This window comes from Delphinapterus leucas, chromosome 17, assembly GCF_059928025.1.
Source record: "Delphinapterus leucas isolate spDelLeu-1000000601 "Yukka" chromosome 17, BTC_Dleu_Yukka2, whole genome shotgun sequence".
In the NCBI taxonomy this organism is placed as follows: Eukaryota; Metazoa; Chordata; class Mammalia; order Artiodactyla; family Monodontidae; genus Delphinapterus; species Delphinapterus leucas.
Genome location: NC_143145.1, coordinates 70,310,961 through 70,337,554, shown reverse-complemented (window position 1 = coordinate 70,337,554; position 26,594 = coordinate 70,310,961). Strand labels below are relative to the sequence as shown.

Sequence of the window (26,594 nt, the reverse complement as noted above, 5' to 3'; positions counted from 1 at the left end):
TTAGCCTGGAGGCTCAGGATGGGCATCTTCGTGATAAGAACAGGTAAGGAAAAGCAGGAAGAGGTAAAAAACACCCATAGCCACACCTGTGTCCATAGCTTCTATCCACAAGCTGTCAAACTCATCTCACTGGCCGACTCCACGCAGATCCAGTGAAGAATGGCACGACCTCTTCCTCCTCGTGGACCCCTTGCTCTTACTATGAAAAGATTTGCCTATCTTTTCTTATTGGGTCTAGGTGAAAAGTCAGGGGACCTAAGTCCTTGGAGAAAGTCTTCTAGAACTATCAGGACCTTAACCATCAGCAGTTAAAACCCCTAAACGATGTGCTCTTCCTTCAGAGCAAGCAATAGGGGAAGGCTGCCATATTTTTCCATGCACTGGCCCAAGAAAAAGAGAATGGCTGGTCAGAAGCACTGGGGCATCTCCTTGTCCTCAAGGTACGAAAAGAGAAGAGAAGAGGTGATCAGAAAAATACTAAGGACTGAGAATTATTCCCAGGAGATTTATAAGCATGGAAGGTCCTGGGATCAAAGCCCTTTACACTGAGACTCCCTCTCACCACCTCCCCGATCCCCACCTGCCACATGAAAATCCCCATTTTCATCCTACTAGTTCTGAGCCTAACCTCCGAACCTCTGCTCATCTCACTCTACTGGAACAACTATTTCAGACAACAGGGCCACCTGTTGATGGTTTAGAACTAGAGAAGTCCTTACCCCACAGCCCAGAAATTGGCAAAGGGCCCTTCCATGACTGAATGGGGAAGAGAAAGAAAAACAAGAGAGCTGTGTGAGTGGCAGCCAAGGCGGTAACAGGAATGGTACCTTCCCCTGGCAGCACTGATAGGTCTACAGTACTTGAGTATTGCTTGTACTGGAAAATACATTTCTACTTCAAATAATCAGCTTACAAATAAATTTTGAGGAAATAAATTGGGGACTGCCTTAACTCACATTATAGAATTGAAGTTACACAATTCAAATCATAGAATCTTTTCCCTCTTTTAGCATAAGAATAGTTTAAAAGTAAATTACAGACAAATTAATCTATATTTAACGTTATTTTGAGAAACGACTAAAAGTCATGGAAATGAAAGATAATTTTAGAAAGTCCATTTTATGGCTGTTTTTAAAGTCTGGTTGAAAAACACCTCCCTAGATCACATTCAGTTGTGATCTTTTTAAAATAAAACTATGAATGTTAAAGTCATACATAATTTAGATTTTAATTTGTATATATTTTATAAGAAATTTATATATGGCCAATTTGATTTGGGGTAAAAACAGAATAAAAAAGGAAAAAATAATTTACCTTCTAATGATTAATGAAATGCTTAAAGAAGAACATTATTTCTTTCAATATACTGAGAAAAGTTTATGAAATAACGATAGCAGCAGAAGCATAATTAGAATATTGATCACAAAATACTCCACCAGTTTTTTCTATCAGTCTTGCTCCCAAACTTTCATGTATTTTTTTCTGGATCACTAGGTTTTATTTATTTCTTAATAAAACGCCAATAATCCATATTTTTCTCTTCCAACAAGTTTCAGTTTGTTTAAAATTACAACTACCATTCAATGGAAGTGAAGGTATTCTGGAATCCTAAGCTTTTAAAAAATTAAACTTTGAAGTTTGGCTGGATTTATTTTTAATTTACAGGTATTGACCCTGTAACAATTGAGTCAAATTACACTAAGATAAAGATAATCTCCAGGTGGGAAGGAACAAATAGGGATGTGAGCTTTAAATGTTTCCTGATTGGCCTCTTTAAAGTGCAGCCCAAGCCATGATATAGATCACTTTTCCTAATGGTTGATAATGCTGAAATTTGAGACTACTACCCCCCCTCAAGTTTAGAGCCAGGGTTTGTTGAACTCTGCTTGTACTTCTCTAATCATAGCTCAGCATCTGATAAATAGGAAATGAATCTTCACCCCAAAAGACTCCATTCACAGAAGTTTTATCAGAAATATGCACCAAAATACTTTGGATTCCAGAGCCAAGCGCTCAAGTGGCAAATTAAGAATTGAGATATAAATGGAAAAAAAACAAAAAACAAAACGAGAGCAAGAGGGCATATGAACCATGGTATTTGCCACCTCTGACCTCAAGATAAGTAACTACCAGCTCTTCCAATGTTCATTAAAAACTATCATTTTAAGAATTTAGACACAAAAGGTGACCACCCTTTCTCAAGTGGCCCAAGAGGATCGTCTTTAAGTACCACTCCTGTGAAACTTTCACAGGTACAGGTGTGCCCACTAGACAACGTCAGTGCTAAAGCCGAGGGATTACTCACCATAGGAGGAAATTCCATAGGGCTGTCCCGGCTGTGGGTACGTGGCATAGGCTGTAGCTTGTTGCATTCCTGTGGTAAACTGTGTTTGCCCATATGCAGCCATAGTTTGTGAGGAAGGGGTAGGGAGAATATGTGGGTATGGTCTGCTATTTGTCAGAAATGACAGAAAATAGAAAGCCCATGCATTAGATGGAAACATGCAAGGTAACTGATTACCAACCAAATCACAAATTCCAGTTAAAGACTGTTTCTTAATGTAAAACTTTCAAGTGTAATACACAAAGAACCAAAATACTACAGCGTCCCTCCTAGGTGATGCTCCAAATAAATTTGCGTAAATACATTTAGGTCTCTATGAAACACGCTTTAGTTTAAATTAAGATGTAACGTGTGGGCACCAGACACGACTTGAAATAAGGTAAAAGACTACTCAGAAAAGTTATTTATTGATTAAGAGAAAATATATCTTACTTGGAAGGATAAATCTGTGGTGGGGAGAATTGGTGAGACGGTCTTGGGCTGAAGCTACTGCTCCCAATGGCTGGAAAAAGAAAAATAATGCACAATAATCCAAGCAAAATACAAAATATGGATAAAGCATTGATATAGTTTCAACTATAGGTTGTGGCCACATGAAACCGTAGACCTTTTGGACCCGCAGAAATGGCAATTTCATAAGTCAACCTAACAGGAAGTTAAACTATATTAAGGAACCTATAGGAACTGATCAAGTGATTCGAATTTTAAATCAACTCTTAGAAAACATAGTCATAATATTCTTAAATACCTGTCAGTGATGGCTTTTACAGTGGCAATACTTTAAGAGCACAGGGAGTCCTGGCCACTGGTTGGAACCACCGCGCTGAAAGGGGAGGGATGAACTTGAATTACAGGGCTGGGCGGGACCGGAAGGTCCTCTGGTCTATTGTTTGTGTTCAAGGGGACACACGCCCCTGAGACTGTGTTACTGAGAAATGCAGTCTAATCTCCTCTCAGGGAAGTAGAAATAGGACAGATCCTCATTTGCCTGCATTGATTCAGCAATTTTTTAAAAATAAGAATGCATTCCTACAACCATCTAAAATTTCTCAAGTTGCAAACTAAGCCCGTTTTTTCTTGCATGGAGATGGATATTCCTTTGCCTTTCAGTTATATATGCTCCACTTCAGCATTCAAGTCACAAAGTTTTTTTTTTAAAGAGATTATTTAAGCATTCAAGCAGAATCTCATTTCTTTTTAATCACATATACTTGATTCAATAAGTCTCAGAAATGCACGAAAGTCTTCTATCAAATATTCTTTTACAATCATTCTGAACTAAAGAAGCAAACAAAAAACCTGGTTGTTTTTCTTTTTTTTTTTTTTTTTACTAACATGAGGCCTTAAAATGGTGATTCTCAGCTTCTTTCATTGTTAACATGGGCCATCTATTTATGTACATAAGTATCTACACACATTTACATATATACACATTTACATAAATATATACATACATACATACACACACACACACATATATATATATATATGTGTATTTCCCCTTTTCCCTTCAAACTCACCCTATGCTTTTCCTGGCTAAGATGCATATGCTTTGGGTACAATTATTATAAGATGTAATATGTTTATTTTCTTCTACGAATAACCACTGTTTGCAGAGGCTCTATTATTTATTCATTATATTCTACATTAAAACCTTTCATAAGCTTCCATGAACTCCAGGTTTTATACATTTTCATGATATCACATCAGTACAGTTATGTTTCTCAAATGTAATTTTCTAGCTTGTGTTTGGGAAAACAGTGGTGGTTTTGGGTTAGAATCTCAAAACCTATGACTAATCCTTTCCCGGTAAAGCAAATAGGCCTAACCCAGTGACAAGAGAATAGATGAAGGTCAGCAGTACTCATGAGACCTGCCAGACTTCGACCCTCTGGCTGTTGGTCTGGCAGAGATGGAGGTCATATTAATGAGAGAAGGCAGGCCAGCTTGGCTGGTGTCCCCCATCTCTTGGCACACGTTGGGTCACTACTCTGTTCCAGGCATTGCACTCCATGCTGAAGATGCAAACATGCAAAGACAAGTCCTGTCGTCGCACGTGGGGAGGCCAACATACAAACAGCTACGTGAGGATTAAATACAATTTATAGAAGGGAGAGAATGCCTGGACCACAAGCGCTGCCACTTGCCCAGGCCACCTGCGATTACAACCTTTCTAATGCCCTCTTCTAGGCCTGGAAAGAGACCAAGGGCAGAGAAGATTTATCCAGCAGAGCTGCTGGAGGGGTAATACCTTCCCTGGATCATCAGAGATAGAAAGAAGTTTTTTAAAAATGAAACCACAACACAAATATGTACTACCACACAAAAAACCCCAAAAGCCATCTGAAGATGGAAGCCGCAGAAATCCCTTTTATTCTTTTCTTGCTCTATCCCTGTGTTTTTCAAATTATGGGTCACAACCCATGAAAAGATTGTAAATTCAGCTTCATAGGTTCTGCTCAGCAATTTTTTATAAACAAATAGAATAACAGAATAGAAGATATCAGGGTGATTGTACAGCATAAGGTAGGTTCCACGAAGCTCTGATTTAGATTATATGCATAATATATGTGTGTACACATGAAGAAAGATTTGGGAGGTTGCAGAGTGTGGTAATACAAACACAGTTTCTGGAATTAGAATTTAATTTCAGCTCAGATTCAAGATCCAACTCTTCTACGTGGTCTTGGTCAAGTTATTTGATCCCTCTAAGCCTTGACATGTTCTCATGTAAAATGATGGCAGTAATACTACCTACACCTCTTGGGATGGTTGTGAGGAGTAAATGAAGTAATGACATAAAGCAAATAATACTGTGTTTGTGTAAGAAATGTTTAACATCTCAGATTCCCAAATTCCCACTATCTTTGCCCCCACATTTGCCCTTTTACTGTATTTTTAATTCTACTCGATGGACAGCATCACCATCTATCCAGCAAAAGGCTTAAAAACAGGATTCTTTATCCCCATTTTATATATGGGGCTAGAAATTAAGTAACATGTCCAAGCAAATAAATAGGAAAGCTGGTATCTGAACCCACATCTGCCCACTCTTTCCACCAAAACATACTATCCCCTGACCCCCCTTCACAGAAACTAGAAACCTCAGAATCATCTCATTTTTTTCTCCCTCTGTGACTCTCAAGTCACCCATCTCCAATTCAGAAACACCCACTGAGCTGTGCGGCATTCTCCATCCCTCCCCTCCTGTCCCGGGGCGGGTCCTCATTATGTCTCACCTGGACTAGAGAAACAGCCATCTAGCTACTCACTCTGCATTCCACCCACTGCCCTTTGACTCTCACTTCTGCCACCACACTGATCTTCCTTACCCGGAAACTTCTTCACGTCCATTCTCCAGTTTACAATCTCTCACCTGCACTTATACTATCCCTAGAAAAAAATTCCAAATTCCTTGGAAGATTATATAAAGATATTCAAGCATCCACCCTCCTGTGGGTTTAGAGTTACACAGCATCCCTGGACTTGAGGACTGCCCGTGCATGCCATGCATTTTCCTGTCTGTCTTGGTTGGTCTTCATGTCAGAGCCTACTGCCATGTTAATGCTCTTCTTTCCTCTACCTGTCAAACACTCTTCCACTGGGACTAAAACATTATTTTCTCTTTAGGATAATATCTTCTTTCTCTGTACGTTTTGGAATGTTGTAAACACTGGCAAAGTGGCACTCACCACACTACATGATGGTTAGTTTATGTAGTGTATAGATGTTAGTTTCCTCGGCTACCCATGAGCTTCCAGGGCCAAGGACCTCCTACTCTCCTTTCTTTCCTTGGCACCTGGTAGGGCCTGGCATGTGGTAGGTAATCAATAAATAACATTTGTTTACTAAGACTGTGAGGTTTAGGTCATAAGCAAAGTAGATATTTTTAAACCATAATAACTTGAAAGATGGTTAAATTATTTTAAGTTATTTATAAACACACAACAATAAACCTGATCTTTGGCAATATAAATGGGTCGATAGTTTTCCTTATGAAATAGATGTGAATAAGAACCCATGATGCTGCCCGAGTATGTTGCTGCTACTTACCTGTGTGCACCTAAAATTACTGACTATGTAATGCCATGTAAACAGCCATACCCTTAGGGCTTTCTCTAAATTCAAACCCCTGTGATCTCTGTGTAGCCTAAAGTCAAGAATCTTCCACCTTCTACCTCAAGTACTTTTTTCCTTAATTGCCTAAAACACTTTAAACTTTTTAATAATAATCTAAGAATTCAGATTATTTTTAATTTCATGAGACCAGAATAACCTAAGGCAAAAAGAATGCTCCCAGTCCATTTATCAAGGTAAATAAATTGTTTCTCTTACCATTAGTAAACTCCAAAGGCCACATGGCAGAGCCCTGGGGATGTAGGGACAACAGATCCTTCTTTGTTTTAACACTCTCGTTTCCTATCATTGCATTCTTTCTCCTACCTCTCACATGTAAGTTAAAGAAGCTCCCCAAATCTTACTGCAGGAAGGGAGAGAAGGACCCATGGTGAATTAATATTCACAAGCTAGAGAATCCACTGAGAAAGTCGACAGAAATCTAAAAATTAGCAAGTCCTCAGTTCATGGCTCCCCTGGGCTCCCATCTCATCCATGTCAACATCATTCAGCTGGACACACAGGTCAAAAGCCTAAAAGTTAAGTTTTGATTCTTCTCCTTTCCTCATACCCTTTTATCCTAAGTCCAGTCAGCTCTCCCCTCCAAATATAGGCTAAAAGTGACAACTTCTCGCTCTCTCTTGTCTGCCACTCTGCTCCAGTCACCAACGTTGGCCGTGGCCATCAGAGAGGGCAGCCAGGGCACCGCCCCCTGACCTCACCTTCCCTCCCCTCCCAGATAGGATACTGGCACACTGCATCCTGCTTCAGTGGTTCCTCCAGGAAACACGTGGGCTAACACAGTCCTCTTCTTCTGCACCAGGAAATTCTGGTCTCCCTGCTTCTCCTTACCTTCTTCCCACCCTTCTCCCAAAGAGAATTTTCCACATGACAAACAGTGATCTCTTAAAAACATAAATTAGATCATCATGTCAAACCCCTCCTTGCCCTCAACTCCGAACCCTGTTATCCTGTTTCATTTTGATTAACCCAAACTTATTCCCTCACTTCACTAAGACCTCTGCTCAGATGCCCTTTCCTTAGAGAAGCCTTCTTTCTAAAAGACACCCCTACCCACTCTTTACCATAGTCTTTGATCTGCTTTCGTTTTCTTCAGAGCACTTTTCACTGCCTATTTACTTATATTACCACTTACCACTTACCTATTTATCATTTTTCTCTCCCACAAGAATGAAAGCTCCATGAGAGCAGGGACCTGTCTACTTTTTCACCTCTATATTCCCACTGTCTAGAACATTTCCTGGCCCACAGTAGGTGCTCAATACAGAATTGTTGAATGAATGAATCAGATCCCAAAAGGTAGATCTTTTCATGAACAATTACGAAAACAAAGAAATCATATTTGTCAGATGTGATTTTTTTCTCCTCTAGAAATTTCCAATTTTCGAATACCCCCAGACATCAATGTTGAATGAATCCATATCAATTGACATTTTATTTAACAAATGAATAACAAATTTGGGCTTTGTGTAAGTGAAAGCCGCAGCAGGCAAAGACATTTTGTAATCCCTCAAAGCACATTATTTTCAACCCCAATTGTTCTTAACATTTTAATCATTAAAATATTGCTTTTCATTGGTCAATAGTAAATGAGCAGAACGTCACTGTGTTTTAAAAACACAATAAACAACCTTGCATTTTTCAATTCAACCACATGCCTTGGAAAATCAACCTCTCTCCTCCAGTTTCCCCACACCAGGATACCTGGAGATTTCACTGGAGAAGAGTGAGCCTCACTGCCTCCTTAATGCTTTAAGATGCTAGGGTTCCTTGAAGGACAAAGGTGGAAACAGCTATTACCAGTGTCAGGATGACTCCATATCTTCCTTATCCTTGCTATTTCCTTAAGATACCCAGAATATTAGGGATGTGAATTTTTAAGTTATCACAGAGAAGGAAGGTAGGCATAGTGACCACAGAGGTAAAGACCATCTTGGAGTTAATTCTTGGAGATTGCTTTCTCCAGCCTCCTGTTCCTCTTATAAACCCTAAGTCCTATTTACAGCCACTCCAGCAGGCCATGGTTTTCACATCTTTACTTATGAAAGGTGGGGGGAGAGAAGGAGATGTGGAGGAAGGGGGGTGGAAGAGGAGGGGGAAGGAGAAAGAGGAGAAAAAGAAAGAGGAGGAGAGAAGGGAAGAGAAAAAGTAAAAGACAACAGTAAATGAAGGTCCATCCCCATGGTGCTCTGTGCCTCCTATGCCTTGACCCAGTTCCCCAGGTCACCTGATCCTTTCCTCTGCGTCCAACACAGACCATCAATCTATGGCAAATGAGATTCTCTACAGCTTCAGTCTCTTCACCAAACTATTCCTCCACCTTCCGCTAAGCCCTCCTCCAAGGCCCTTACTTCTCCTGCGTATCTTTTCCCAGTAGAGGCTGCTCATTCTCTCAGATTCCAGAATAACAAAGACCTACAAACACATCCTCCTTGTTGTTTCTTCCAAATCATTGTTTTTCTGCTCTCCCAGGAAACCCTCCCTTCTCTGAGGTTCCTGACAACTCTTTAACACTTCCATGAATGACCCACCTCCTAAGCACTTCCTTGCATTTATCAAAAACTTTAGTATTTGACTGTGTCCCCTGACACATCCCAACATCATCTTGGGTCATGCATCCAGCGCTTTTCTCATTTCCGTCTTGGCCTCAACTCTGGCCTTCTACGTCAACCATCAAGCTCAAGACCACATCCTGGACCTCTTTCTCCATTCCAGTCTTAAACCACAACAGCACTGACTGATTTCATTTGTTTACTTACAAACATGTACTGACCACTGCGTATGAGCTCCATTCTATGATGGCCACTGGGATTGTAAGTGTGAACAAGACAAACAGTATCTGTTCTCATAGGGCTACAGTTTAGCAGGAGGAAAGATGATGCAAAGTAATTTTTAAAGGAGTGATAAAGGCTGAGGAAGGGAAGTACAGAGAACCAACTCCAGAAGCATCAGGTGGAGGCCTCACTGAGTTCTGAGATTAAGGAAGGAACATCCTCTTTTTCCAGAATTTTCATTCCTTTATTCCCATCTCATCTATTCTCCAACCCATCAAGAGAGGCAGGCCCCCGACATCCTTATCCTCTCTCAATTTATTATCCCCTTCCTTCACTTTTTTCTGTCTATCCTAGATACATGAAGTTATTTGAAACTTGTCTTTTACTGGTATCCTCAATTTTCTTCTCATATTGAGTCACTTCAGAGAAAAAAGTAGAAGCCATCATTCATTCATTCATTCATGTATTCAATAATTTATCTAGTAAATATCTGAGTGCCTAACACATGCTGGATACGTTTTCAGGTGTCAGGGATACAAATGAACAAAAGAAGACCAAATCCCTGCCATCTCAAGCTTACATTCTGGTGGGGGTGAGAGACCAGCAATAAACCTAATACACAAGTGGATGATATAGTTTGTAAAAGGTTCGAAGTGTTATTGGGTGGGTGGGGGATTCCGGAAGTCTATAGTAAGAGTTTTGTAACACTGAGTAAGGTGGTCAGGGTGAGCCTCAATGGTGGGATTTGAAGGTGGTGAAGCAGTCAGGCAGGTGCACAGAGACGTGTTCCAGGCAGAGGCACTGCCCCTGCAGAGGCCCTCATTAGAGAAACAGCAGGAGGCAAGGGAAGCAGGCAATAAGGTCTGATGGGGCTTGCAGGCTAATTGTAATGAATCGGCTTTTACTCAGAGATGAATGGGAGCCACTGGAAGGTTCGAACAGAGGAATCAGGCAGGAATTCCCTCAAAGTCTTGTCTCCTCCTCCTCCACTTCAAACTCATCTGCGTTACTTTCCATCAATCTTTCCTGATATTTCTGTGGAAAAGTTATTCCTTTTCTAGGCTGACCCACTTCTGTTGTGAATTGAAGCCATTGCTGCCCCATCAGGGTCACCTCTACCTTTCACCCCTGCCTCTATAAAGTTCGTGCTGGCAGCCCAAAACACCCTGACCTAAATGCCATCCCCAACCCTCCAGCCCTCTTTCTAACAGACTACCTTCTCTTCTTCTCCCTTCACCACTTATCGACGTGAAAGACATTTTTCTCTTTCCTGTCTCCACTTCCTCAGCGTATTCATTAAGTCATTCATCCATTCAATAAACTTTATGAGCACATGCTATCTGCTAGGAACTATGCTGGAGACACAGAAGTAGGGCATGTAGGCCAGCGGGCACAAGGGGAGATGAAGCCCGCTTGTCCACTGAAACTGCCATAGGTTAAATTCATTCATGCTTCTCATTTTTTTTCTTACTTTGAAATAATTTGACAACTGGAGAAAAGCTGCAAGAATAGTAGAAAAACTTCCCAGATATCTTTCACCCAAATTCCACAAATGGTAATGTTTTATGAGATTAACTTTATCCTTTATTCTCTTTCTCTCTCTATATGTGTGTATTATGCACATGTATAACTCACATTTTTTTGGAGTTGCAAATATGATGCCCCTTTACTCATAAATATTTCTGTATGTATTTCTTAAAAACGAGGAATTTCTTCCCCACGGTACTGTGATAAAAATCAGGAGAAACCATGATGCAATACTATTATTCACAGATACTTTCAAAAAAATTATCTCTTTGCAGTTTAGTATGTGATTTTTAACTTGTACTTTAAAATGATTACTTTTTAAAAGTATGAATATTATACATATGCTCTGCAAAAAAATATGAAAAAGGCAGAAGGAATAAAATTCAAATTATATTCCACCATTCAGAGAGAGCCAACCATTAATTTTTATACACATACACACAGACACAAATACATACAAATAAATGTCTTTTTAAACAAAACTGTGATTATACGGAACATATTACTCTTTTATAATCTGCTTTACACTTAATATAAGTAAACATTTTCTCATGTCATTAAGTCTTTTTAAAAAACCATTTTTAAAACCTGTATATGAATCTATCATATAGAAGTGCTTCCTTGAAGTATCTTTCCTGCCTTTACTTCCATTTCAATACTCTTTTTCTTCTTCCCCAATCACCTGTGCTTTCATCTTATCCTCTACCCATCTCTTATGTATTGGTTTTCCCTGGGTTCTGTCTTCAACCTTGTTATACCCTGCTAGCGTTAACTCTCTGTACACTTTCAGAATTTCCATTCCAGATCTTTCCTGAGCTCCAACATCTTCAGGTGCATGTTAAATCACCACTAACAAGACCCAAACAGAAGCTACCACCTTTCTTCCTCAGTCATACCTCTCAGATTCCCTCACTCCTCCCTTTTCTCTCTGCTTCACTCATCCCCACCATGCTCACTGGTCACTATGACCATAAATTCTATTTCATAAATACGTCTTAATCCATCACCTTTTCACAGCCATTGCCAGCACCCTATTTCAGGTCTTCAGCATTTCTTGTGAAAGTGATTGCAAAAACCCCTAACTGTTCTCTCCCCTTCAGTTCCCCAGCCTCCCCTCCATCCTGCCTGAGTCCTTCCATAAGGGAAAGTGAACACACAACCTGATGCCTCCCGTGGCACTCAGGATAAAACACACATGCCACGTGGAACACACCTGCCTGTTTAGACTCTGGTCCCTTCCTCTCCGTGCAGCACACCCCGCACTGCTCACACCAGACACACCAAGAATGCTGAACCATCAGTGGTGCCTCCAAGTTCCACACCTCCGTGCCTTGGTCTCCTCCCATGGAACACTCCATCCGTCCATCTTCCCCATCCTCAATTCTACATGTGCTTTATTCCTACACATTCTTTAAGGCTGAGTGCAGGCATCCTCTCCAGGAAACCCTCCCTGACCACCCCACCCCAATTCGGTCTCTGTTGGGTCCTTCCTGGGTATTCTTAGGGGTCCCCGGGCCTCCCTCGGCATTATGCAGCTGTACTATGATGGCCTGGTGATTACTTCGCCCTATTAAGTCGCAAGGCAGGACCGTTCTCATACACCTTTGAATCCATAATAGCACCAAGCACACTGCCTGACATAAGTCAAATTCTAGTAAATGCTTTATGAAAGAACTATGAGTGTAACACCTGTTGTTATCTCCTTATTGCCTCCAGCTGGTATCATCAGCATAAAAGTTGTGCATCTGCATTTCATTCTATATCTATTTATAACTCCTTCTAATTGGAGTGTATGTGAAATGATCCCAAGAGCTAGACGAGATCAATCACAAACTTAGAAAAGTATAGCATTTCCGATGGAGAGGTCTCATAAACACAGCAAATCACTTGAAAAGGGTTAAAAAATTGAAGAATTACTGCTGATAAGAATGAGTTTTAATTGAAAGAGTCCAAGCTGGGTAATTTGGAAAAGATACAATCAGATCCTCACAGTGAATTTATTATCACAGTCACTTTCTTATCAGCAATTTCATCATCATGGAGGTGAAACTTGTATGTTTTGTTTGTTGAAGGCAGGCTTTCTCAAAATGAAAGAGATTAAAAAATTAATTAAGGATCTAAAGCTGCTTGACAAAGTCTGATCTCTAGTTGACGTGACAGTTAGTTAGGAGGATGCCATGGCAAGTCTGTTTAGGGGCTATCAGAAGCCAAATTGTGCGTGATTAGAAAAATCACATAGGGACTTCCCTGGTGGCACAGTGGTTAAGAATCCGCCTGCCAATGCAGGAGACACGGGTTCAAGCCCTAATCTGGGAGGATCCCACATGCTGCGGAGCAACTAAGCACGTGCGCCACAACTACTGAGCCTGCGCTCTAGAGCCCGCGAGCCACAGCTACTGAGACCGCATGCCACAACTACTGAGCCTGCGCGCCTGGAGCCCGTGGTCCGCAACAAGAGAAGCCACCGCAGTGAGAAGCCCGCGCACCGCAACGAAGAGTAGCCCCTGCTCCCTGCAATCAGAGAAAGCCCGCATGTGGCAACGACGACCCAACACAGCCATAAATAAATAAATAAATGTGTTAAAAAAGAAAGAAAAATCACCAGATGAGAGACAGAAGGAAGGAGTCATCAACATAATAAAGATAATTTAGAGAAGATGGAGAACAATTCCCCTTTTGATTTTTTTCTCCTTTACAGAATACCAACATTTTCAGCAAACACTTCATCACACTGAACAAAAACATCAGAATTGCAAATATGTGACGCTGAGAAAAACTGTACAGTATTACACAGATGATATCCACATATATACACATACACATGCATACACACACATACATACACACACATATATTTGTATATGTAAACTAGGAAAAATAATGTTTCATATTACTGTGAAAATCTAATATTTATTCCTTACCTGAACCTGAGAAATTGTCTAAAGACCCGTCTGCTGTTGTTGAAACTATTTCACTGCTGCTCATTGGCTCTGTTTTAACTACAAAAATAAACAACATATATCATATACCCAATTAATATTTATAAAGGCACAGTAGAGAAGATATAACATTCAAAATAATTATAAGAAAATCATTTAAAAGTCAATCTTTTCGTATTTGAGTATAAATCAGATTAATATTCCTAATAGAGTCTTTTTAAAAGAAATTCCCATGTTAAGTTTTTCTTCCTAAGGAAACAATCTATTGTGGCAAGTTACCTTTTAATAGAAACACTTTAAAAGTAGTTCAATTCATTGTTGTCTTAAATGTTTACTAAATTGCTTACTAAAATAAATAACTTATGTCTCAAAATTTACATGATGTGGATGTGAAATTATTTCCTTGGGTTTGTAGCCATTCGGCCAAATAGAGTCCAAAGGATAGAAGAGAAAGACTTGAAGAAGTGGGAGATAACACCAGCTTTCATGATGCTCAAGGACAGGTGCACGCACACACACACTTTCTCAGTTATCCAGCATGGCTAAAAAACAGAGTGCTCACTTTAATGGACTGTTATTACCACCCAGCCATGACAATTCATCAAGGTCTGATGTACACTTAGTACCAAAACCACACTAAATATAAATGAAGCAGAAATAAAAATTTCCATTTCAAAATAACAATAGCAGACAGTTTGTGGAAAGCATAACCTTCAGTAAAGTCCCTTGGGTCTGTAAACTAAAAACATTTATCTTTATGCTATAGGTTCTCCAAAGCAAATCTACTATACTGATATAGTGAGGGGATTACTGCATCCCTACAGATAAGGCACCTCAGAACCCTATTTCCCCTAGTTTTAGCTTTTTTAAAATAATAATAAAAAAAATAGCATCATTGTTTTCCCTAGAAACTACTAGTGAAGTTCTTGTTTCCCTAGAAACTACTAGTGAAGTTCTATCACAGGAATTTGCCTAGCCTACTTTGTGGAAGTTATACATCCCTATTAACAGGTTTTCAAGGAGAGTGTAATAATACTTCAGAGGCTACTTAAAAATCAATAACATGTTTCCCAAAATGAAGGCCCTAACAAGAGAATATTTGGGGTGGCTTCTTTCACCAAGTAAACACATTCTGGAATGGGAAAGGATGATGGAGAAAATGAAGCTTTTCCTTCTCTCAACACTGCCAATCTCTTATAAACATCAGGCAAAGGACAAATTCACCCTCTTGGGCCTTCAATTCTTTTACGAGTGCATAATGAGTAATTCTAAAATTCACATTATAAATAGTTGCAGCAGAGAGTCAGTTTCAAAAAAGAAAATTAGACTGTCTCTAAACCAAGTTGAAAAATAAAACCAGCGAGTCCAAAGGGAATCACTTCCATTGATTGTTCTAATGTAGACCAAACAATAGTGTAACTGAAATTTTCTCTTTTCCACCAGTTGTTTCAGATTAGAAGTCTTAGTTGATGCTAATAAATTCTGATATAAGCCTATATTTCCCTCCTCTCTTCACGCCTCCAGGAAACCTAATGATTTTGCTCTTCATAACCATTATATAGCTACAGATTTAGGAAGGCAGGGACACCACTGCTGGTGCACGGTTTCATACCCAGTTGTCTACATCCTTATTTTACCTCTTTAAAAAGAACTCATATAACACCCTGTACATAAAAAACAATGGTTCTATTTCACTCTATACTGGACAAATTACCATGGGATCTGAACTCAGTATCAAATACCACACACCCAGAAAAAGATCAGAATTAGGCCCAAGGGGAATGGGTCCTACAAAGTACCTACTATGTGTCAGATTCTTTGCAGACATTTTGATTAATCTCTTTAAACAATTCTACAAGTAGGTCTCGGAACACAACACACAAACTCACTAGTTACATACTGCCTTCTTGTTTCACAGGCAAAAACTGAAATCAGAGGGGTTAGGAAATTGCCCAAAGTTACACAGTAAGTGGCAGAAATGGGATTTCATGTTGGATATTTTTTATTCCAAGTCTTGAAAACTAGCAGTAAGCGGCACTTCCCAATAATTAGAGCTACTCGACAACAGAGCAAGGCACTGCCATACATGGTGGACACGGTGCAAAGCAAAACCCCTGCAGTTCTTGTCTTCCTAGAGCGTTCACGCTTCCAGGCTAGTGAACTTGCTGGAAGATCTCAAGCAGAAAGTCCACGCCTACCCGTCTGCCTGGGAAAGATGGTGAAGAAGAAATTTACAGTGTGAGATGTTAGCCCAGATGACTTCTAAGTCTTGGCCAAATCTAAGGTCTTCTATGAATCTGTAGACTGGACTATAAAATTCACGAAAGCTTGACTACGCCAAACCATTCCTACTCCTGTACCCCAAGACCTACCCCAGCTATTCTCCATAATTAGCTTAATCAAGTACAGCTTTCACTCCCAAGAGGCACATTCAATTATACTTGCAATGCCATTAAAACTAGGCAAAAAGAATAGGAAGGAAACGAAGAGGATACTTTTTCTTTTAGGCCCCCAGCCCATTGCTTTTTGCCATTGTTCAAATATACTCATCTATACACTAAAGAATAAAGACTCCCTTTTCCTGATGAACCCAAGTTTTTAAAAGGCTCACTGTTGAAGAGAAGAGGCAGTATATAAAGGAACTACCAGGATATTCGCGATTTTATCAGGTACTGTAATTGAATCTGTGATCACCAGACACCTGATGCTAAAGAGACTGGTGATTTATTGTGATGGAAAATAGTTTCTGAATGAAAGCCAAACAAACAGAGACCACTGCTGGCTTTGTGGTGGCCAAGCATACACCCACCAGAAAGTTAAAAAGAATCATCTCTGGCCACCAGAACTTTACCCATCCTCACTAGCGCCATGACATTTATAAATATGCCATAGGTGATATAATAGAGCACCTTTCCAAAGCTTTGACTTTAAAAACACAACGTGCTGAATTTTTTTTTTAAGTTTGAGAGATTTCAACTGCTGTCATGTCTGAGACCAATGATCCCATCTGAGCTATTTATCTGAAAAGAAAAATCTGAGTGACGTGCTCTCCTCTAAATAATGGTAGAACTCTTTTATCTCCGCCATACTTTTTCCTGCATGACATGACTTCAGTCTATCAGAAAATAACAACTTTTAGTCTCTTTTGCCACCACTCAAGAGTCTCTCTTTTTCCTACCACTCCAAATTTCCAATCTTCCATCTGATACTTAAGGACCTACTCATCCTTTAAAAATATTCAGAAATTCTCCTTTACCCCTTTAATCTCCCTGATCCCCTCAACAGCTTGACCTGTCCATGTACTTTAGGCCTGAGTTATACTGGGCAACTTGCTACCCTCCAGAAGTGCCACAAACTTCCATCTATCAATTTCTTTGCACTCTGGTTTTGGAGGCAAATAATCCAGCTACCTGCTATAAGACTTTGTAAAAGTTATATGATCTCTTCAACCTTAATTATCTCATATAAAATATTTTAAAAGTAATATCTACAGTGATATATACATACACACACATGTGTGTAGGTGTATATATATATACACACACACACACAATGGAACACTACTCAGCCATAAAACAAATAAAATCTTTCCATTTGTGACGACATGGATAGACCTTGAGGGTATTATGCTAAGTGAAACAAGTCAGAAGAGAAAGATGCCATATGATTTCACTTATATGTGGAATCTACAAAACAAAATAAACGAACAAACAAAGCAAAACTCATAAAGAGAACAGACACTCATAGATACAAAGAACAGATTGGTGGTCACCAGAGGAGTGTTGTGGGTGGGTGAGATGGGTGAAGGGGGTTAAGAAGTACAAACTTCCAGTCATAAAATAAACAAGCCATGGGGATGTAATGTACAGCATGGGGGCTACAGTCAATAATATTGTCCTGCATATTTGAAAGTTGCTAGAAGGGTGCATCTTGAAATTCTCATCACAAGCAAAGAAAATACCTATATTATAGAAATGCAATAAGGATCCATAAAAACGTATGTAAAGTACCTGATACAAATAAGGCACTGAAACTATATTTATCATCATTAGTAGCAGTAGTATTATACCTACCTACCCTGAATGCCTTTCTCCTGGGGAACAGTACCAGGGAGCAATAAGGAACAGAGTTAAAATATATAATAAATAAATGAATGAATGAATAAAGGAAGGAATAAAGAGTTAAAAGCACCAGCTTTGGAATTATCAGTTGAAGTTCAATCTAGCTTTGCTATTAACAGTATGAACCTGGAAAAATTACTCAACTTCTGTGTGCCTCAGCTTCCTTCTCTATAAGTGGGGATAACATACTCACGAGAAGATTAAAAAAAACAAATGCTTAAAAAAAAACAAATGCTTAAAAATCATTCAGCACTGTGCTAGGTTCAGAGGCCATGTTTTTATAGTTACTTCTATCATTAGAGTGTCTTTATTAAAGTAATTATGAGGAATCAAAGTGTTTCTTCTGGGGCAGAATCTGTTACAAACTTCACATTAAAGTTAAGCTTACCCTTTGAAAAGTAAATTAGAAGAATCTAAAGCTAAGTGACTTGTCTAAGCTCAACCATTAGGGCAACTGCCTCAGGACAGCAAAAATCAAATCAAGGTAACTTGGCGGTAACTCAAGAGGAAGGACTAAATCATGATTATATTAAGTAAACCTATCTGCTAATCCCAGAGTCCTAATTTATCCCTCTCCTCCAACTCCCTTTCCGCTTTGGTAACCATAAGTTTGTTTTCTATGTCTGTGAGTCTGCTTTTGTTTTGTAAATAAGTTCATTTGTGTCATATTTTAGATTCCATGTGTAAGCGATATCATATGGTATTTGTCTCTTTCTGACTTACTTCACTTAGTATGATAATCTCTAGGTCCATCCATGTTGCTGCAAATTCTTCTGCCCATTTTTTAATTGGGTTGTTTGTTTTTTTGATGTTGAGTTGTATGAGCTGTTTACATATGTTGGCTATTAATCCCTTATGGGTCATATCATTTGCAAATATTTTCTCCCATTCAGTAGGTTGTCTTCATTTTGTCAATGGCTTCCTTTGGTGTGCAAAAGCTTTTTAGTTTAATTAGGTACCATTTGCTTATTCTTTTATTTTTATATGTTTACTGGAGTACAATTGCTTTACAATGGTGTGTTAGTTTCTGCTGTACAACAAAGTGAATCAGCTATATGTATACATATATCCCCATATCTCCTCCCTCTTGAGACTCCCTCCCACCCTCCCTATCCCACCTCTCTAGATCGTCACAAAGCATCAAGCTGATCTCCCTGTGCTGTGCGGCTGCTTCCCACTAGCCATCGATTTTACATTTGGTAGTGTATATATATCAGTGCTACTCGCTCACTTCATCCCAGCTTCCCCTTCCCCCATTGTGTCCTCAAGTCTATTCTCTACATCTGTGTCTTCATTCCTGCCCTGCTATTAGGTTCATCAGTACTGTTTCTTTAGATTCCATATATGTGCGTTAGCGTACGGTATTTGTTTTTCTCTTTCTGACTTACTTCACTCTGTATGACAGACTCTAGGTCCATCCACTTCCTACCATATATATAAAGTAGATAAACAACAAGGTCCTACTGAACAGCACAAGGTACTATATTCAATATCCTGTAATAAACCATAAGGGAAAAGAATATGACAAAGAATACGTATATATTATAACTGAATCACTTTTCTGTACAGCAGAAACTAACACAACATTGTAAATCAACTATATTTCAATTTAAAAAAATGGTCAGGACAACTAGACATTTTTCCAAAGAGGAAATGCAGATGACCAACAAGCACATGAAAAGATGCTCAACACTGCTAATCATCAGGGAAATGCAAGTCAAAACCACAATGAGATGTCACCTCACACCTGTCAGACTGGCTATCATCAAAAAGAACACAAATAACAAACATTGGAGAAGATGTAGAGAAAAGGGAAGCCTTGTAGACTGTTGGTGGGAATGTAAACTGGTGCAGCCACTGTGGAAAACAGTATGGAGGTTTCTCAAAAAACTAAAAATAGAACTGCCATATGATCCAGCAATTCCTCTCCTGGGTATGTACCCGAAAAAAACGAAAACACTAATTTGAAAAGATCATGCACCCCAATGTTCACAGCAGCATTATTTATAATTGCCAAGATATGGAAGTAACCTAAGAGTCCATCAATGGATGAATGGATAAAGAAGATGTGATATATATACACACAATAGAATGTTAGTCGTAAAAAGAATAAGATTTTGCCATTTGCAGCAACATGGATGGACTTGGAGGACATTATGCTAAGTGAAATAAGTTGGAGAAAGACAAATACTATATCACTTATATATGGAATCTAAAAAATACAACAAACTAATGAATATATCAAAAAAGAAGCAGACTTACAGATATAGAGAACAAACTAGTGGGTACCACTGGGGAGGGGGGCAGGGGCAATATAGGAGTGGGTAAGTGGGAGATACAAACAACTGGGTATAAGATAGGCTCAAGGATGTATTGTGCAACATGAGGAATATAGGCAATATTTTGTAATAACTGTAAAAGGAAAGTAACCTTTAAAAATTAAAAAAAAAAAAAAGAAAACACATACCTCAGTCATTACAATATTTCTGAAGAAACAGGCTAGTGGGAGGATGGTGAACATGGCAATTGTGATAGAGGATTCCAGGAGAAAATGTGGGCATTTCTCTCCAGCACTGCTTAGTGGCCCATGGAAAAGAGAACCCTGTATTTGTTTACCATAAATTTAACTGGAGACAGAGCTATCAGATCATTGGAGCTTGGGGACTTTAGCTATAAAGATCATCCAACGAACCCATCATACCATGATTCCTTGCTCATCAAGCAACTTCTCATTAAAATCTGAATGTTGCAGTCACATTATCTCCAGGAAGATGACAGACTGATCAGAGGAGATAAGCACCCAGTCCATTAGCTTAGCTATATTTCTCACTATAAATTAAGAGGGCAGTTAAAGCACGTTCTCCCCCAGAGGACAGCTGTGCCTGATGGACTGGGAGCCGGCCTCTGTGTTAAGAATTTGCCCAGGGGCTTCCCTGGTGGCACAGTGGTTGAGAATCTGCCCCGTCCCCGTAGGGGACACGGGTTCGAGCCCTGGTCTGGGAGGGTCCCACATGCCACGGAGCAACTAGGCCCGTGAGCCACAACTACTGAGCCTGCACATCTGGAGCCTGTGCTCCGCAACAAGAGAGGCCACGGTAGTGAGAGGTCCACGCACCGCGATGAAGAGTGGCCCCTGCTTGCCGCAACTAGAGAAAGCCCTCGCACAGAAACGAAGACCCAACACAGCAAAAATTAATAAATAAATTAAACTCCTACTCCCAACATCTTCTTAAAAAAAAAAAAAAAAAAAATTTGCCCAGGATTGCAGCAAAGGCACCAGCCTGGGTAAGCCGTAGATCCTCCCCAGGTAGTATCTAAGCTCATAACTTTTCTTCTAACTGTGACAGTACAGCTTGCCTTTGCTTGGCACATGCTTGGTCTTCCTCTCTATTTTGTTTCCTACTTCAATGCTCCAGGACTTTACAAACTCTGTTCATTATCCCTCTACTACTCTTTATGATTCCTTTCTCTCTTCTATTTCAATGAGATTTACTTTCATTCCACTTTGGTAATTAAATACTTCAGCTACACCACTTCCTAGAACTGCACTGCCTCTAAATAACACCACCTTTTACCTTTTTCATTTGCTCACTTCTGCTGGACTAGCTCTTAATCCTCCTCAGAATATCCCGTCTTTCTAAACCCCTATCCATTCTCCCACTCCAACCACACCAGCCCAGTCTGGAACCCAGAACTCCCACCCTAGAATCCCAAGTGTCACCTCATTTTTCCAAGCATCTTTTTGGCCAAGCTCCATTCTCGGGATTGGCAATCTCTTACTGTTCACTCTTCGGCTCTGTTCTGGCTGATTGAGCATAGGAGAGGAGACCACAATTCACCCGCTAACTGAATCCACTAAAATGTATGCTTTCTGTATTCTTCTGAGTCATCCTGTTGCTTGACAATTCCACCTTTCCATTTCTTCTGCCTGAAAGTTTCCATCAAGTCTTCTCTACTTTACTCAAAACTCCAAACCGCACCTTATCCCCCATCCTCTTCAGCACATGTCCTCACCAACTATTTTATAAAGAATGTAGAAGCTGCATTAAATCTTTCAATGATCTTTCTACAACATTTCCCATCTTCCCACTGATGAGTCTCAATAGAGGTTTTCTTTCCTCTAGCAGCGTTTAAATTTTATACCTTATTCTTACGCCACATCCATACCTTCCTTGCAACAATGCTCCAATATTTGATTGTTTGGTCTCAACATCTTCAATCGTTCCATCTCAAGGGACTTACTTCCTTCTACTTCCCCTAATTGTAAAAACAGGCAGCAGCACTATTTACAATAGCCAGGACATGGAAGCAAACTAAATGTCCATCAACAGAGGAATGGATAAAGAAGATGTGGCACATATATACAACAGAATATAACTCTGCCATAAAAAAAGAACAAAATAATGCCATTTGCAGCAACATGGATGGACCTAGAGGTTGTCATGCTGAGTGAAGTAAGTCAGAATGAGAAAGACAAATATATGATATTGCTTATATGTGGAATCTAAAAAAAGGGTAAAAATGAACTTATTTACAAACCAGAAATTGAGTCACAGATGTAGAAAACAAACTTACGGTTACCAGGGGGAAAGAGGGGAGAGGGATAAATTAAGAGACTGAGATTGACATATATATAAAATAGATAACTAATAAGGACCTACTATATAGCACAGGGAACTCTACTCAATATTCTGTAATGACCTATACAGGAAGAGAATCTAAAAAAGAGTGGATATATGTATAACGGATTCACTTTGCTGTACACCTGAAACTAACACAACATTGTAAATCAACTAGACTCCAATAAAATTTTTTTTAAATCCAATAAATAAATAAGGCAGGTCTGCCCTGATTTTAAAAAAAACTTCTCTCAAGCATGATCTACCTCTCTCCCTTCTTTCATCACTAAGTTTTCTGAAAGTTTGCCTTCAAGTCCTTAATATCTACTCTCTTTAATCCTTTGAATCATCCCTTTATAGCTACTATTTTACTAAAAGGATTTTCCTAATTGCCCGATGCAAACTTTTTCCATCCTGATTTTCCTTAATTCTTCTGTGGAGTGGGCCTTCCTCTGACACTTTTCTCATCATTGACCAACACAACACAGCAGTGTTTCCCTTTTTTAACCTGTATATGTCTTTGTCTCTGGATTGTCTTCCTTTGCCTACTCTGTGGTTCTATAATTCTACCTCCTCATCTATCTAAATTGTCCCTCACAGTTATGTCTTTCCACAATTAAAAAAAAAAATCTCCTTCACGTAGACAACCCTCAAATCTCTATCCACATGCACAACTTTTTCACAGGGACCAATCTTCACATTCCAATTATGCAAGGCCCTTGCCTGGATCAAGGTCAAATCAACCTGCTCAAACGCAAACTCCTCATTCTAATCCTTTGAAATGGTCATGCCACCTACTAGACAGAAAGTTTCCTTTTCACCCTGATTCCTCCCAGCAACTCTTTCCTCACATTCCATTGCCAAGTCTATCATTTCTACCATTCTAATCTTTACAACCATTTCCCCCCCTAATTTCACAGCCACTAACCTAATTACCTTATACCTCTTCTCTTGGAAAAGCTGACCAATTTGCTTTTCAGTCTCTACTCTAGTTTGAGCAGAGATACTTATCTTTCCTTAGCCGAGATTTGAGCGAGTCACTCCTGGCTCTGAGGTCTAAGAGCAGGCTCTCCATTTTCTCCCAAATTAAGTTACCATTCCTTTATCGTATTCATAAGGCCCTCTATACTCTAAGACCAAGTTTTTTATACTTTTATTTTTTCCTTTCCTTGCCAGTTCTTCCATACACATTTTACATTTGTATAACAAACGGTAACTTACAAGAATAGAAGAATATTACAAAATATAAGGTCACATCTAATTGTCCTAACTTTCCTGTGTGACACTTATTATCTCCCTTTTACAGACAAAGAACCACATGTCCATATATACAGTCAACATTTAAACCAAACTGGTCTACCGAATGTTTAATGCTTCCTCAAATCCACAGTATGGCTAGTGCCTTTCCTTCTGACATTAAAGGTTCTACAAATTCCCGTCAACCAATGTCCCACCTGCTGTGTGAAGTCTTGCCTAATCTGCTACTCAGGGGTGATTCTTCTTTTCCTTGAGCTTGTACCTCATTTAGAACACATATCCTACTCAACCTCATTTTACATTTCACAGTCTTATCCATTTGAATATATTATAAATTTCTTCATGATAGGAACTCCAGCTTTTTATATCTCTACAGAACACAGCACCATGCTTGACACATAGCTGGAACACAATATTCACTGAAGGAATGGATGAACTGACTTTAAAAAACAGAGTACAACTGACTTCATACCACTAGGCATATTGCATAAGGCAATTAAACACACTGTGTATGATCAAACAGAAGATTACATTTTATTCTTCCCAAATTATCACTCTGTCAATGTATGTGCAGGTTCTTGTAAAGCCTCTCACTTACAGGACACATGCCCCTCATGTTATTTTGAGCAAAGTACTCTTTGGAGAAGATACATTCGCATAAAGGAATATCAATCATTGGAATTTTTGTATGTTTAGAGAGAACCCTTCCTGCATCAGTAAAAAGAGAGGTAAATAAGTCACAAAGATTTAATAATAATTTGTGGGGCATGATCAGCCCAAGACAAATGTTAGATATTGCTGTAAGTAAGCCTTAAAAAGCCCTTTAAAGAGATACAATTATGCTGTACAGACGACAAATAACCTGTAAGACGAAAGTATAACCATCATAACATTAAGTTATAGTTTGGATTCAATGATAGTATCACTCACAGATTTAATGACTGCTCAAATCATGAGGCCAAAGTGGAAATGTATGGAGTTTTTTGGGGTTTTTTTTGCGGTACGCGGGCCTCTCACTGCTGTGGCCTCTCCCGTTGCGGAGCACAGGCTCCGGACGCGCAGGCTCAGCGGCCATGGCTCACGGGCCCAGCCGCTCGGCGGCATGTGGGATCTTCCCGGACCGGGGCAGGAACCCATGTCCCCTGCATCGGCAGGCGGACTCTCAACCACTGCGCCACCAGGGAAGCCCAGAAATGTATGTTTTTTTTAAATGTGTCAAATGACTCAAAAAGTGGCATCAAGGGATACCAAATGCACATGTAAACAGAATAAAATTGTTACACGAAATATGAAAGTGCAAGATAGCAATATTCCCAAATTTATATATTTTATAGATCTTATTTTAGACATATAATTGAATTAATAAATTAAAGATTATAAGCAGCCATTCAACTCTTTCTTCTTTATCTAAAAGTGTATATATATCTACCTTTGGTTAATACCCATTTGGAAAATGAGGTATCACAATCTGGAATATGATTATTCTTCCTCTAAAAATTTAAAGTCATCCTCTTTTTCTTAAAAGAGAGTAGAAAAATATTAACTCTACAAAACAGCAATACAACCTTATGAAAACCAAACCAACATACATAGACTAAACTGGAACTTAAGGGTAAACATGGCCAACAAGAAATGTTATTCAGTTTCAAAACTCATTATTCACAGAAAGTATAGCATATTGGAGTAGCCCTGTGCAATGATTCATGTCGAGGTCTGGACTAGTTGACTTTTTTTGGTAAAAGAAGTGATACTTGGTAAGTGACGGCTGCTCCGGTAAAATGTCTCCTGCGATTTCACTTTCTTTTTTTTTTTTGGCAATTCTCATTCTTGCCACACAAGCTCAGGTTTCTAACACACGAAATCTTGGCAGATCAGATGAGCCTCCATTCTGCTGCACATCTCTCCCTCAATCCAACCTATCCTTGAAACTGCTGCCAGATTCATACCTAAGACACTTGCACCCTATCAATCCCTCGCTCAGAATATTCAGTGGCTTCTCTACTGGCTCCAGGATAAAGTCCAAATTCCTTAGCCTAGTATTCAGGGTCCTCCACCTCCTAGTTTGGCTCTAGATGATTCTTCCAACCTTATCTACTATCAGTTCCTCTTCAGCTCAACTGGTCTCCTCCCGGTCTCCCAAACGATCCTACCTTTGTTCGTATTCGTCCCTCATTTAGAATGCATTCCATCCCTTCTCAACCTATTCAAATTCTACCCATTTCCCAAACACTCAGCTCAGATTCCATCTCCTTCTTGAAGCCTGGCCAGACCTCAGCAAGCTGAAGAGCTCTTTTCTCTGAACTCTGAGAGCACTTTTGTTTAGATCAGTGGCTTCTAACCTTCTTGAGAATGAAGCCCTCTTTCTAACACCAAAACATTTCAGAACCCAAATGATAGCCTATTTTTAATCTGTTGATGGAGAAAGTACCCGATGACAAAAACCTACTGTGAATTTTCAGACAAGAAAATTTATATTTTCATAAACATAACAGAACGTCCGTACGTGAAAAAGAGTTAAAGATGGATGTGGCCTATTAATTTCCTCATCCTTCCGACAGAGCTCTTCGCACAGAACTTGCTGACTTTCAGTACTAGCTCTGCAACTCCTGGGGATCTCTAAGCCACGGACTGGAAATCTCTGCCTTCATAATTTAATTGACACAACATGACCTTTCAGTTTTTGCCAATTTTTTTAAAAAGTCTTATCTCCCCCAACCAGACTGTGAGCTTTTAAAGGCAGAGGTAGTGTCATACTTCATTGTACATGTGCTGGAACCTGGCAGAGTGCTTTGTATGCAGTGAAAACTAAATAAATGTTTCCTTCCCGGGACACTTTAAGTATCTGAGGTTCACTTTCTTCACCAATATTTTATTAC

At 39.5% G+C, this 26,594-nt stretch overlaps 1 protein-coding gene across 1 annotated transcript in view; it reads right to left on the bottom strand.

The window, feature by feature from the left end:
* Positions 1-26,594, bottom strand: part of EYA1 (EYA transcriptional coactivator and phosphatase 1) — a 151,894-nt gene that overhangs the window by 113,439 nt on the left and 11,861 nt on the right. The window contains exons 2-4 of the mRNA XM_022595367.2: positions 13,704-13,781; positions 2,777-2,846; positions 2,306-2,451 (exon numbers count right to left, since the gene is read on the bottom strand). Coding sequence (XP_022451075.2) covers positions 2,306-2,451; positions 2,777-2,846; positions 13,704-13,781 — 294 coding nt within the window. The remainder of the gene's footprint in view (positions 1-2,305; positions 2,452-2,776; positions 2,847-13,703; positions 13,782-26,594) is intronic.